We start from the raw sequence: 15,704 nt of genomic DNA on the forward strand, positions 1-15,704 counted from the left end.
TCGTCACTACGTGCAATGGCGCTGTTCGGAGCTATGTAAAAATGGCGCCAGTTTTAAAAGGGTGAAAATTATGCTTTCCTTAGTTAATTTATTAAATACAATACAATTAGTTAATTTAATAAATACAATGTGCAAAACTCCCGTGCACTTCAATTTTTATACGCAACTCTATACGGAATTCATCATTTACCGCCATTTTATTTGGCTTACCATTTCATATACAAGGGGTGAAATATCTGAAACAGACTTAATCTTAGGTTAAAACATGAAAAAAAATTTAAAAAAACCATACATATGCAAAAGGGTTGGTTAATTTCTAGGTTTAATTTCTCTATACGCAACTCTAAAGGGGAAGCAATGGCTGCGGGCATTCAGGGGCAGCCACACCGGCTGTGGGTATTCAGGGGCAACCACACCGGCTGCGGGTATTCAGGGGCTGCCACACCGGCTGCGGGTAATCAGGGGCAGTCATGTCAGGGTGCAGTGCGGCATTTTATTTATCGCAACTCTAAAAGGCGGGATTTTCTACCGTTTGCATATTGGAAAACTTTCACATTAAACTAATTCAAATCTGGGAATTCCCATCGTATCACACGCGAGTAGGAGCCGACTATTGTTAGCTTTCAGCGGACCCGACTATTATTACAGATTCAGACATTGCAAAGTCAGTTTTACATGGCGCAATGAACACTAAGTTCCATCGACAAAACTACTGCACTGTCAACGTAAAGATACCTTGTCTTTTACCTTACGGGCCGACATGGCGTTCGATACGCTGTACCTAGCACCCCAAAACCGAGGGATCAGTTTCCGAATTTTGTCACGGATGGTACCACTACCTCCTTTGAGGCCATTATCATCTGTCGGTAGTATTATCTAAAAGTTTGAGCGTTTTGCTACTACGTCAAATGGCGCTGTACGGACGATTGTACACGGCAAATGATGTTTGCCGTATTATACATGGTATCTAATGAGATTTGAAGCAAGAATCATTTGCGCGTATATAAAACAAATATTTAAATTGTTAAATGATTAGTCTTGGTACTCCTGCACTTTCAAAACTTATTACAAACAATTCTACACTGAAATTTTAACTGAAAATATGTTATATTTTCCACTGTGTTAGTTATATAATGGCTATAGCCAGATATTCTCAGTTTAATCACTATGCAAATTGGGCAAAATTATTTATTTTCTAAATATAAACAGGTGGTGTATTTAGTCCCGTAACAATGAAAGCAAGTGAGGACACTATAGGAAATATTTATTACTGTAAGTTTCTATTTTCGGTGATCCCAAAGAAAATTACAGTGATGCAAGATCGATCATCGACAGTTTATTCACGCCGCTGAGGAACGTTTAAAACAAGATCAGGAGTATTGTTTACGATCCTTTGGAGTGCCAGGCTCTCTCGAGGCTCGAGTGCTCGAAGGGTGGAAAAGGGTCATCGTGTATTTTACCACTCTCCAAGGGGTTACGAAAGGAACAGGGTCTGTTGGCACAGTTAACACTTAACCGAGGGTTGCTACCCTGTTCTCCTATTACACACCTTTCAGAAGACAAATGAATATTCTCAAATTATACAATTAAACTTATTCGAGCTCGATTAATACCGCTTTCGAAGGGTTGTAAATCGACGAGGCAGCCTACGATAATTCAAATCATCCGATAATCATCCTCTAACGATTAACCTGACTTGCACTTTTGCAACGACTAAATAATAATACAAATTAACCCTTAAACATTCCTCAGTAATAGTTACAGAAAATATTCTCCCTCAATTTTTATCCATTCCCGTTTTACGCTTCAATTCAATCCGTTCTAGTCTATTCATAGTCTTATATTGTAAACAAATACATCAAAGAACAACGCAATCATTAGAATAATCAACAACAACATAACGATCATAACAATACAATATAGAAAATAGAAAGAAATCTGACAAAAATCAGAATTACAGAAGAATATTCTTTGTAACAATACAGTAAAAGTACCAATAATTTCTGTCATTGTCCGCGAATCCAAAAAATGTAGACAATACTTGGCCACAATAGCGCCAGTTATTTACCATTTCAAAGTTCTAGTTGTGGTCGCGTGGGCCATAATAGGTACCAGCCACAATAGAATAATAACCATCAATGGTAAATTATGTTGCACACGTGGCCCAGAATAACTATGGAGAGATCGAACCAGGCATTTGTTCGCCCCAGCCCAGAACAGCGTCTAACGTGTCCGCACGAGGTGTGGGCGTAGACGTCTCAATAATGGCTTTATTATGCGCCCATTTTCGCACGTTTTTAGGGAAATCTATGCTGCGGGAAACCGGACAATTGGCTCGCCAATAATTCTCCCTGTCACCCAATACAGGACATTTATGCAACGTATAACAATTCCATACTTTCATCCACCATCCCACATTCTTTATAAAATTCTACAATTACCATCTTTGTCGTCATAAGCAAAGCTCGAATAAAAATTATTTATTAATTCAGACACTTTTTATCTGCGATAGCTAAAATAGACCGGAAAACTGTTACAACAATATATATCTGCCACTTGTCCAGGTTTAGAAATTAATTTCTATTGTAAAATTAAATTTTATCAAGATTCAGGGATGCAGCGGGGGTCAAAGGGTTCAAATATTCGCTATGATAAATCTGATCTCTCTAGTTTCGGGTTTATTCGCTGAATTGCTTCGATTTCGTTGGATTTTGTGGGGGTTGTAGTCTAGCGATCATTAATTCGTAGACTGTTAAGACAAATCTCAATGCATTGTTTCAAAGATTTTACACGAAATTTATTCTGACAAGAGAAGTTTGAGTGGACATTAAGATTTCATGTGACACTTTTTACGTGTCACATGTTTTAAGAAAAATGTGGTTCACATTAATGTTTCGGAGCTTAAGCGGCAACTTGAAAATTTCGATCACAATCCTCGGAGAATTCGCGAGGTACGAGACGATCGTCGTTGCAGGAATAATCGGGAATCGATTCGGCGAAGAGTGCTGACCACGAAGATGCCTTCTACGATTGCTTCGGAATTGTTTCAGATTGGCATTCGAGTGGCAAACACGTTTGCTTCTGTCGAAGCGGGTTTTGGGTTTCTGCTCGGAGGGTAGTATACCATTGGCAAGGAACGGAATGGAGGGGGTTATAATCTGTATTATCCCCCGACTATTAGTGTCGAGAGGATCGGGACCACGCGGATTACACTTATTACGGAAGATACGTCGAGTAACATTATGCGTAACGCTTCGCGAACATTGTCGTCTCCCCTTTAATTAAAATCTCGGCTCGGGTAAGACGTGTGCCAGGAATTCGCGGGACTTTACTACTTACTCAATCTTTTTCTTATTACGAAGAAACCCTGCTTCAGAAATAGTCGCATAAAAGATCCTCGGATTATATACTTCAACCATTTTTGTTGTACGCTTTAAATCGGCAAACTGTGTTTTGCTTACAATCTCACGTATTCGAGAAATACATCTTGGAATATAAGAGATAGAATGATTTACAGTACGTAGGGGAAAAAATGCGGATAAATTTTTAATCTGAGGGGTTCAACCTTGTTCGCATATTATTCAGTAATATAAAATTAAGTTTTTCAAGGGACACTTAACACCAACTTGGTGGTACCATCAACCCCTAAGACTTAATAGAAAATTGAACTGAATGTAGATGCACGGTTATCTTGATAAAATAATAAGAAAAATCTATCAAAGAAAGAACAAAATTTTATGCAATCACATGAAATAATCAAGCATAAAACCAAAGCATTAGAACATAAAATTTTGATATGTCACAACACTAGACTGTAGATCTTCATACGAAACAACAATGTCCTCCATCGATCGTGGGGAGCAGGAGTTGAATAAAAAGTAATTTCACACCTTTATAATCATTTGATAGACGTCAATCCTTCAAACATAGTACAAAATTAAAGAACGAAATGCATACCCAGTCTGGTTTGTAAAAATAATTTGTAAAAATCTGTTCGCGGAAGGCCGATCCATTAATTAGCGAATCGGGATGTTAAACTGTTTAGTCGTTCGCTCAGGCGAACCCTTCAACTCCCCGGAGCGCAAAGCTCACTTGTCATAATTGAAACGGATCAAAGAGAGAAGTTGGAAGGTAAATCACCGGAGGAAGTCAAGGAATCAAGCTGGGCGACTGCAGATTTCGCTGGTGAATCGATAAATCGGCGGTAATAGCAGCCCTCGGGGGGCGTGACGGGGTTCGAAGCGGGTTCCAGCACCCTTCCTTCCGGACAACAACTGTTGGCCTATTAAACTAATTGACTGCGCAGTATGCCGGCACGGTTACACGCCGAAAATCGCTGGCGCGCACGGACATTCTTACACCGAAAACGTCCGACACCCTACCGAACATCACGCGTCGTCGCCTCCAAACAACCGATGATATCCCGCGTCGAAATCGAGACTTGTTATGCTAATGCTGCCAGACGATCGGATTGCGGCCATTCCTCTTGACAGTTTTCGTTTAAAGGGCCTCCTTCGAGCAGGGATTGAACACTGCGACAGGTGATCGAAAATTGAATGCTTGCTCGGGGGTGGTAGTTGTTCAATCCTCAAAATTCACCCCTTCTCTGTTTTTGTATGTTTTTCGGGGGTTGTGTTGCTGTGTTGTAATGTGATGTTTACTATATGAGAAAACACTGTCGATTGTGAAATGTTGCAGCAGAAACCTTTGTGTAATTAATTCTTGGGAACGTGTGAGGTTATTCCTTGATCAGGTGCATTTTTATGTCTTTCGAATTTTATGCATTTATCAGAAATACACGTTGGTGCAGTTTAAAGCAGTGGAAACATTAAAAGAATTTCGGAACGTCAATATCTTGTTTTCAACCTTTTAAGGTTATTAAAGAAGAAAAGAACAGTGTATATGGAAGAAATAATTTTTGTTTTGCATACAGATAATGAGAACACGAAGTGTTGGTGTGATTGTGATGGGTACCTACAGTCTCATAGACTTTAAATAAACAAGCATGATAACCATGTTAAAATTACTTGCACTATTTTCGTATCATCATTTTCATTCGTATTATAGAATGTTTTCGACTATTACATTTTGCGGGAAAATGCAACAATTGCTTCTGGATATCGAGAACGTATAGACAAGGGTAGTAAATGTATTTTCAATCCACGGGCATTTTTAACCCTGTTTTTAAGATATGTTACAGTGATATAAAAATGATTTGGGGCTTTATCTTTCAAGGAGCGATGCTTTTCACTCTCCGGTACAAGAAGGGGATGAAAATGGAACGTCAGTGCATCTTTTTAGCATCAGGAACGATCCCTCTAACGAAACACCGTTTAACGAACCGCAAAGAGGCTGGTGCAGTTTATACCCCAGTTGGCCATTACGATTGCTGCTACCCCTACATGTAATAAATATTGTTGCGGACCCCTGCCAATTATGCCAACGCGTGCACTCTCTCTCTCTCTCTCTCTCTCTCTCTCTTCTTCTCTCTTTCCTCCCCTCTCTCAGGCGAGAAAGAGAGAAAAGAAGAGACAAGAGTGACGATATACGAACATAAGGTCGTGTCTCTTTTTCACCCCTGTTTCTTTCACCCTTGTGCAGTCGAGTATCCTGAAATCCGTAACTGCATTATTTTATTAATGCCTCTCGCCGACGATTCTTAAAAAATGATCTTCTGCTCTGGTTGCTTCGGACACGCTAGAATGATTCTATTTATTTCTCTGTGCGCGATTCGATTTGAGAGGAGGCTGCAATTTGCATATTACACGGGGTGATCTTTTATAAGTGGGCACCCTTTAGGGGATGATTTTACGGACTAAAATGAGAGGAGAATTAGGATTTTGCTATTGAAAAAAAATCGTGTATATTCATGTATAACATTTTTAAGCGCATGCTTACTCCCTGTGCAACTTTTGCGTTAAACAATTGCTTCCAACTTGAATGATTTAGACAAACAGAACCTAGACAACAGACCGCTCTTGTATGTAAAGATTGTTTTATAGAAACCATCATAAGAATTTCATCCCCCACAACGCAATTGAACTGCAACTTCATAAATAGTATAAATGAACAGCTACACTGCGTAATGCTTTGATAAAAAAGTAGAACGTGCCGAAAAAAGGGGTAGGGTTAATTGGGCGGCCCTCGACGGCAATCAACACGGATTTTATGAACGATCGATTATGGGAAACGCGTGCCGATCACGGAACGATAAAATTAAAGTGACTTTATCCTCAGGTTGGCCGAGGAGATGTTGGTAAACGGGATAGTAACGGGTCCGTTACAAAAGAGTAAGTCCGTAAACTAGGTCCGGGACAAAAGAAGCGTGCCTCTCAATGGACTATCAATGGTGAAAGGATCGCTTTGATGAGGCCGCGTGTCGGGTATTAAAGCCAACTTCCTGAACCAGCTAGACATGTGGCCGATTTCGACGGAACACGATGTTTAGGGGTTGCATGCGATACCGGTCGAATCCGCAGGGGTAGAGGTAAATCCTAATCACGATGTTAAAGATAAGTTCGAGAGTGTTTGCCATTACCTGCGGCTCCACCAATCGCTACCACGATGTCTACCGCTGAGCACGACACTTTTGATTAGCATCTCTGCAATCCCGACAATCAGCACAATCTTTGTAGGGGGTACGACATCATTAACGTGTTCGAAATAGTAATTAACCCTCGAAAGGCGCACCTTTCTCGCAAACTATACAATTTGTGACCCTTATGTCAATTACCAAAATTTTCTACGATATTCAATCATGTTGTACTTTATAGTTTCAACGCGTATTCTATGCGTCGAATTTAAAAATTGCTATTTGTCCTCGAAAATAGTTAAAAATGTTTTGAACAGAAATTGAAAATGGGTTCTCGGTCGTTGCCGTGAGGGAGATCGTTCACAGCTTTATTCATCAATTTCTTTAAACACGCTTTGGAAACATTTCTTGCAAACTGCAGACTTGGAAAATGTTCTAGATTATAAATTAATAATAGATAAGTAAGGAATAAAAATGGCCGGTTCCTGTACATCATCGATATTCAACAGAACAGAAAATTTTCTTATAAAAATGGAGTTTCAGAAGCAATGAAGCGCGGTACCAAAAATTGCAGGTTTGTTCACCAGTGTAATCCGGTAGTTGAGGGTATAAATGATGCACCGGGTTTCCTTCCGATATTTTATTAAACGTTCCCAGGGGCGGTCTATCCAGACAATTATTTATCGTCGTCAGCAGCTGCAGTCGTCCACCCCCGCCCGCAGCCTCTCTCAAAAATTAATCTGAGAGAACGTTCCGTCGAGGGCATTTCCTTGCGTGCATGTTCAGCAACGTCTCACGAACGTGGGCCGGACTGGTGTGCGTGCCTCCAGCATGATCGTAATGTTCGGTAAGTACGTGTTTGTAGTTACCCCTGAGGCGAGCCACCCCCGAAAGCCAAGGGAGCCTAGGCTCCGCCTTCATCCCCGTTATCGTCGCCATGGGGTTGGTTGTTACGCGGGTGGAATACTCGGGGGCGGTTCTTCGCAGCCCTGCTCTCTCTCTCTTTCTCTCTCCTCCCGCGATTCTCTGTCCGTCCCGCTTTTTCCCTGCTATCGCGTTACCGTGGAGGGAGAAAGAGAGGTTTTAGCAAAAGTGTATATACTGAAACGTTGCCCGAATACGGACAGTCGGTCGCTGCCACCCCTAACGCGCTCCTTGATCTTGCCGCCTGTTGTTTTTTTTTTTATTTTCCACCCCGTGGTGAACGGGTCCGTCCACCAGTTTCCGGTGCTCTCGATCGTTTAATCAAATCTCGCTCAAGATCCGCAGACCTCGGACCTGGGAGACGCTACCAACGTGATTGTTAACCGTGCTGGGATTTTCGGAACTTCAGTGAACCCACGTCGACTGTCTCGGACACCTTGACCATCAGGTATTTTTCATTGCTTTCGATAGCTCTTTTCATAATCGCGGTGGACGCGCAGTGAGAAGTGCACGTGCTTGTGGTTTGCTCGATTATGCCGATCGTAACACTGTTTCGTGGGGCAATTGCTAGAAACGGTTTAGGGAAAGACGAGATTACGAGAAATTGTAGGGACGTACGGAAAATGGTACCAGTTGTACAATGCGTTCAATCATTCGTCGAACATACAGATCGACAACTGGCGTCTTTGCAATTTGTTTTATGTACGCGCGAAGCTCGCTTTGGTTAAATTTTAATGGGATCGATAAAAGCTGTTTCTTGTCGGTAGACAATATTTTTAAACGTGGGGACAAAATAATCGTTGTGTTTCTACATCTGAGAATGTCAGAGTTCAGCTTCATTCGATAAACTGATTAAAACGTTGTCAATGCTGCACGGTTTTTGAACATTCTTCACCGTTAGTCTACGGATCTTCATGAAAAATAAAAATTGCCCTAGTTTTATCACGAGGCATGGGTAAAAATGCATTTCTTTTTCCAATAATTTGAATAAGTTGTAAAGATCTGCATAGGTCTGTTTTATTAAAAATACGCGTCGAACCTGTAAAGTGCGACACGATTGAGTAGAACATTTTTTGGTTGTAAGGGTTAAGATGCTCGCGTGAAAGATGTTCGATTCGACAGTGGGGTAGGATTGACAAAAATCGGTGTCGGCTGCTTAGCGAGAGTATGGTCGGGGGTTGAACCGGTCCCGCGGGACACGAGGGTTGCATTTGAACACGGGGGATGGTCGCAAGAACAAGCAAACACCGTAAACTGTTTGTCCAGGGATTAGTCATGCATCGTTTTGGATTTAACTCGCGAAAGACCTTAAAAACAACAACCTGTTCCATTTAGGGGAATTAATAAGTCCGGCGAGCCTAGGGGCTCAGGTGATCCAAAAGGGGAAAGTTCTGCGAGATCCTGTGTCCCCGGGAGGAGCAATTTCACGAGTTACTAAAGTTCGTCGGGATTCGAGTAATTTTTCGGATGGCTGGCCACGAACCGACTTTTCTTCGGAGGAAAGTTGGACCGACGCGACGGGAAACACTTTGCGCGTACCAATCGCGGCAATTGATAATGTATCGGATACACAACGAACCAATCGCTGCCTCTGGCAATTTTAGTTCCTGTTTCTAATAAAGCCGCTGCGATTTTTTAAATATAACCGCCGCGACAAAACAGTGGATTCAATATTGGGACTCTTAACGTGTTCGAACAATGGCAAAGGAACGATCGAAAAGATACATGCATTTTGAGGTGAATAGAATTTCGGATAACGGAACAAGCCAAACAAAAAATTGTACTTTTTGTAAGACTGTTATTTTTTAACATAGCAAGCCTTTCAGTGGAAAATTAACAGTGAATTAATTACTGAGACTCTTGACGTGTTAAATCATATTTAAAACGAAAGAATTCTTTATTAAAAACGAACGAAGTTTTTCTTGCATGGATGGGAATTAAAGGGTAATGGAGCTTTTTAAGTTAGAGATTTTTCAAGACCGTCTCCTCGAATGTTTAATTCTCGTGCGTCACGATTTAAATTTTGCTAACCAGCATTTATATGTCTCTCTCTCTCTCTTTACGAAATTCCAAGGCTCAGCCTTTTAGTATGTACTAAAAAAATTAATTTTTGAATTAGAGTTTAATGAAGAACTGGGGATTGAAAGGATTTAACCTCGCGTCTGTGAGACTCCCACTGTCTCATTTATGCTTACAAGAGTTTACATTATCCTAAACAAGCTCTCAACCCCATTTGAGCGCGTCAAATGATGCTCTGGAAATCTCTAGAGAGCATTACGCGATATTACAAGTTCCTCGTATTATGTTTCAAATTTTTAACATTTTTAATCAAACGTTATAGCAGAACGAAGAAAAGTTAACCCGGAGAAACGTGAAAGTAATGAAATTGTTCGGAAAGCGGGCGCTGAAAAGCAGAAAGTAAAAAAATAATGAAATTGTTATACACAGGGCTTGTCAAAAGAATATATTACACGATTTCTCGTTAATTTCAAGAATGGCAAGTTGCTTCGAAACAATATTAGAATATACTTAATGAACAGAATTTTCTCTGCCCTGCTAATAATTTTGTAAATACAATCATGTAAGCGGGAACATGATAGAATAGGAGCGAAGCCAGTTCACTTTAAAATGAAAGAAATAAAATGGTTATAGTATCGGAAACGAGAAGGATCCAGCAGCGTTCCCAGACTCCAATTACTCTGCCCGTGTATCCAATTATTAACTACCCTCGAAAAAGATCTCGGAAAGAACGGGATTCGCAAGGAAAATGCTATTTCAAAGAGAATAGAATCGACAAGTGGATGCAAAGAGGAATAAAGCATGAGCAAAAGGGCAAGGAGAACAGAAGTCGGGGATGTAGAGTCACCCCCGTTGGCGGGGGTTGCAGCAATGACGAAACAGAGAGGAGGAGAGAGAGGGAACGAGAGAGAGAGAGAGAGAGAGAGACTAGTTATAATGGAAACGTAGAGATTTAACAACGTTACAATGAACGAACAAGCGTTCCCCTGGACGCCCGAGCCCCTAGCTGCCTCCAGGAACCAAGGATCGCAGATTGAATTGTAAAATAACCGAGAGGGGAACAATATGCCTCGGTACAACATTGTGTTTGCATTTAAATAATCCGCGAGCCCGCGGGTACGCTTATCCTGGCGACTTCCCGCCTACCCTGCGCTGCATAGAACTTCCCCTGTGCCGTGTCCGTTTCTACAACCCCTTCTTCACCCCTAAAACGGAGAAACGTTGTCGAAACTGTTCTCCACACGGTATTCTTATCTGGAACGCGTTATGGTAATTTTACGTGATTCTGTTCTGCTCCACGGTGTCGCCACTCTCGACACCATCTTCTTCATGATTTTATCTGAACCACAGAATTCCACAGGATTTTTTCACATATCTACAGACCTATTATACGTATGCATTCTCTTGCATAAGATGGTAATCTTACGTCACAACAATTTTTAAATAATAGCCTGGCTACAGAGCTCGTCATTTTTGTGCGAAGTTGTTCGACGAATGTTTGAAAATTACAAATGTGCATTTAGCGATACGTACTTGTAGACGATACAGTCTTTACCCTTTGCATTCAGTTTATCAACAGGGAGTACGAGAAAAGCAATTTTTAATGACATTTAATACGATTACAGAGAATTTCAATATTCAATGTTTTAACGAAGAGCAAGGTCTTCAATGTAATGTCATTGGCGAAGCACCCTTCGTATTCAAGTATGACGATTAAATATCGCTTTCAATACGTTCATCAGGAAAAATGTTTGCTGTATTCGGAGTATTACAAAAATTTTAAAATATATCGTTATTACCCCTATTCCGCAATGTTTCAGTGTTTTAACGAAGAGCGAACTGCTCAATGTAATTTATTTGGTAAAGCACCCTTCACATTCGAGATTAAACTTGAAGATTAAATATCATTTGTAAAAGCAACTTTCAAAGATTAACATTTAATACACTCATCAGACAGAAAATCCAGAACGTTCGGATTATTATAAAAATGACAAAAGATCCATCGGTACCTGTTCTCCGCCAATTTCGAACGTCTACAGTAAAATTCTTTACAATTTTCCACTGCCCTTCTCCGAGGGAAAATCCACCACCGCCGAACGGATCAATTAACTATACAAAATTCCCAAGTCCCATTGTCTCGCAAAAAGAACAATACCGGCTTCTCCATCGGAATCGTCGGCCGATCGGCGTCGGTCTCGATGCCTCTGCTCAATTAGCTAATGCGTTCGGCGTAAGTAGACGAACAAACATCGCGCGACCATTAGTAGAACGTACGCGGCCGTTGATAGTTTGCACTAATTGTAAGTAGCGAGTAATTAATGCGGTCGGTTCTAGTCCAATCTGTCGAACCGCTGACCAGCGGGATACGGAAGAGGAAACAGAGGAGGAGAGAAAGAGACGAGAGAAAGAGAAAGAGAGAGAGGGGTAGTTTGTCGGATGGAAAAGGATGGTAACAGTTGTGGGTGGACAGTGGGAGGGTGGGCAGGGTGGAAGGGTGCTGTAGGAAATGGTCGACGGAGGCTGTTGGGGGGTGGCTCGAAGGAGGGGGTTGTTCCGGCTCGGGTACCGGCATTGTTTCACGGTGGATGAGAATTTAATTTGCGCGACGAAGAGGGCGCTAGGAGGGGGGGGTGGCAAGCGGGGGAGGAAGACAGAGAAAGAGAGAGGGAGTAGGGGCGAAGGTGGAAGGTGGTTGGATGGGTGCTGCCTTGTTTAAGCGTGGGTGGGGGGGTGTCAAATTGAATTACCCCCTGGTTCCGGGTCCCCGGGGACGTTTGCTGGAGCGCTGCCGGTCTCTCTGTGTTTCTACATCAGAGCCACGCTCGCTTGTAGATGAGTTTTATCTGCGTACACCGTTGTAGAAGCGCCCCCGTACACGGCCGAGCGTTATACAGAGAGAGAGTATACCTTCATGGAGGCGTTTTCAATTAAAATCAACACCGAGGGTTGCCTCTCTCGGCCCCACCTCCCCTATCGTCCTCTCTTTCTACCCCCCCGAGAACCTATCGACCTCGTCTCTCTCTCTCCCTTTCTCTCCTCGTACCTGCGCAAAATCAGATCCGCTCCCGTTTTAGCGTTTTTCCCCCACCAGCAAAGTCTCTTTCTTTGTGCTTTTTATTTCGACGAGTTCTACCAGCACCCACCCCCACGCGCCCCACACCGGCCGACGTTCCCTCATGAAAAATTCACAAACCGAATGAAATCTTCGCCGCGCGTTAAACTAATGGAAGCAGTCTGTAGCCCGTTGGCCCGCCGCTGCATTTATTGCTACCGCGTCTTCCATCGGGACAGAGAGACGACCGGTGTGTATAAGAGGATGAGGAACCCGACGCGACCCCGCTCTACCTTTCCAACAGGGACTTTCTTACCGGCGCGTCTCTACCCACGAACGACGACGACGACGACCACTTTCCAACCCCCGAGCGTCTTCTTCCTTTGCGAGGCTCGACGCGATGAAAGCGGTACCCACGCTTCTTTGGACCTATCGATGGCCCACAGCTCGAGGTTGCCTTGTCAATAGCGGACGAAAATACCCGCAGAATGCTCCGGGAAATTTTTCTTTAACCATCCTGAGCACTGCGAATTTCCTTGCCGACTTTACTCTCGGTACGGCTGTTTTATTTAATTGACTCGAGAAAACAGATTGGTCGGGACACCGGGATATTTTTACTTATTGACAGTCGAGTGAGGACGTTTCTTTGTTATAATTTTCAGAAGAATTGAATGCACAGTGGTACAATTTGCTGGTATTTAAAAATTGTACATCACCACAGTGTATTGTATATGAAAATAATTAGAGTTTGTGAACTTTGAGTAGAATAAAGAAAGTAATGAATTTAAAGTGGGTGGTGATCGAGTTACGAGAACCGGATAAATGATACTGCACCCGCAACGATCGCGAATGAAGCCACTAGTAGGACTTCCTCCGAGCGAAGTGTGTTCAGAAAAATCGTGGAAACGACGAGAGGGCGTGGGAAGTAAGAGCTGACGAAGAATCGTAGAAGCGTAGGGCGTTTAAACTATTTCGGCCAGTGGCTAAATTAAGCGAATACACTTCTGTGAAGCCTGAAAACGTCGGTTCTAGCACAGACGATTAATTCTCCATTGAAAAAAGCAGCGAGAAGGAGCTGTCTGAAAACGAAGCAGCAGCAGCAGCAGCAGGTTCTTTTAATTCCTAGGTTCGTTAAAGAGCCAGAATGCGACGACTTTGCCAAATGGGGGTTTAATCCCTGCAGCGACTCTTTGAGTGTAATTAATTACCGGAGACAGTCACTGGCGACGATTAAAAATGGTCTTGCCGAGCAACTTAACCACACTTGAAAGCCACGCGCGTTCGCTCTGCTCGCCGAGAGGAGAGCCGATCACTATGATTTCCCCGGATTCGGTTCACGAGTGCGAATCCCGAATTAATTAACGAAAAACAAACGAGCAGGATTCCGCTGGAAGCGACTCGCGGTGACGGTAACGATCGATAAAATGTAATAAATATTATTACAACGGGAGTAAGGACGGAATATTGTATCGGTTTTTACTTTTTTTTTTTTTTTGTTTGATAAATTCATCGTCGGTTCGCGTTGTTTGCCAGAGAAAAGTAGAATTGAAATCCGACGGATGTAATTTGAGAACTGTTCATTAGCGCGCTCGCCGCCAGAGACCCCGGAACGATAATTTATTAAACGGCCCCCGATAAAATGCGTCCCGGTCAAACGGATAGAAAAATTGATTGGTTGTTTGATTGTTTTTGCAGAATGGACGGGCCGACGGTATTATCGATGCCGCCGATAACCGCGCCCCAAAAATCAGCACAATCGCCGCAGCCACAGTCGCATTCAAAATCCAATCAGGTATCGTATATCTCGCCGCATCGTAGAACTCGATTCCATCGGTGTTCCATGTAAATAGATTTCGCCGTTCAAACAACGTCAATTTTTTACTCGACGAACACCGAACGAAATCGTTTTTATCGAAACGGTGCCTTTAAAATATTCGCAACGTCACTCGTCGGTGTAACATTGTATTAAAACATGGATACCAGTACTCTGGATGCAGAAATTAATTATTCAGAATTATACGTTCAACAACGTTCAGAACTCTAAAACGATTCAAGATTAAAGTGCAATCTTCCGGGTAATTAACTTGGCATTTCTCCGAAATTATTTTTATACAGAACCAATTTTTAGGCGAGTAAATTCGAACAGAATCTGCCGAATAGTTACTTTCACAAAGAGATATTAAATAAATTTGAGCCTCTTGATGCTTAAAGTTTTCCGAACCCGAATGCCTAAATTATGAACCGAGATCGTAACTTCCGGTCGGGCTCGCTCGTTTTTTACACTCGGGCAAATTGGATGAGAGAAAGGGCACTCGAATGATCGATAATCACAATGAAACGGTTATCGAATATCGAGCACTTGGTGAAGAGCCGCGTTGCGAATCTAAACCCATAGGAGTTGCAGGTGGGCACGGTGTCTCTCTACGGGATTCACATCGTCTCCCTCGTGATCGAGGGCCAGGAACGGCTCTGTTTGGCTCAGATTAGCAACACGTTACTGAAACAGTTCAGCTACAACGAGATCCACAACCGGAGGGTTGCACTGGGCATCACGTGCGTCCAATGCACCCCGGTGCAGCTCGAGATTCTCCGACGGGCCGGCGCCATGCCGGTTTCATCGAGGAGATGCGGCATGATTACGCGAAGGGAAGCCGAGCGTCTCTGCAAATCGTTCCTCGGCGACAATGCTCCGCCCAGGTTGGTCAAACTTCCTCAAACATACCTCCAGAAACGTCGTTGCTTACCACATGTATTGCAAAATAGAAATTCTGTTCCAAGCAAATATTAGGTTGGCAAGAAGGTAATTTCGGTATTTTTAGGTGAAACAAAATCCAACTTTTTTATCAAAGCAATCAACTTCAATCAATAAAATATTTTCCATCTTGTTCTATGATCTTTTGCCATCTTTCTGGTAGCTTCATAATTCCGCGCTCATAAAACTTCTGATCCTTTTCGGTGAAAAACTGATCCAAGTGCGATTTCAGACCATCATCATTAGTGAAAGTTTTACCATTCAAAGGGTTTTGTAAACTTCGGAATAAATGATAATCCGATGGTGCAATGTCAGGGCTATATGGTGGATGAGACATCACTTCCCAACCAAGCTCCAATAACTTGTCACGTGTTACCAAAGATGCGTGTGGCCTAGCGTCATCATGGTGGAACACGATTCCTTTG

General features: G+C 42.5%; 1 protein-coding gene across 1 annotated transcript in view; it reads left to right on the plus strand.

Annotated features, from left to right (window-relative positions):
* The first annotated feature begins 7,685 nt into the window (after positions 1 to 7,685).
* Fuss (SKI family transcriptional corepressor fussel) overlaps positions 7,686 to 15,704 on the plus strand; it is a 29,192-nt gene continuing 21,173 nt past the window's right edge. Inside the window, exons 1-3 of the mRNA XM_076789346.1 lie at positions 7,686 to 7,904; positions 14,223 to 14,319; positions 14,923 to 15,224. Of these exons, the coding sequence (XP_076645461.1) occupies positions 14,224 to 14,319; positions 14,923 to 15,224 (398 nt within the window). The 5' untranslated portion in view covers positions 7,686 to 7,904; position 14,223. The remainder of the gene's footprint in view (positions 7,905 to 14,222; positions 14,320 to 14,922; positions 15,225 to 15,704) is intronic.

This window comes from Halictus rubicundus, chromosome 6 (genome assembly GCF_050948215.1).
Source record: "Halictus rubicundus isolate RS-2024b chromosome 6, iyHalRubi1_principal, whole genome shotgun sequence".
Lineage (NCBI taxonomy): Eukaryota > Metazoa > Arthropoda > Insecta > Hymenoptera > Halictidae > Halictus > Halictus rubicundus.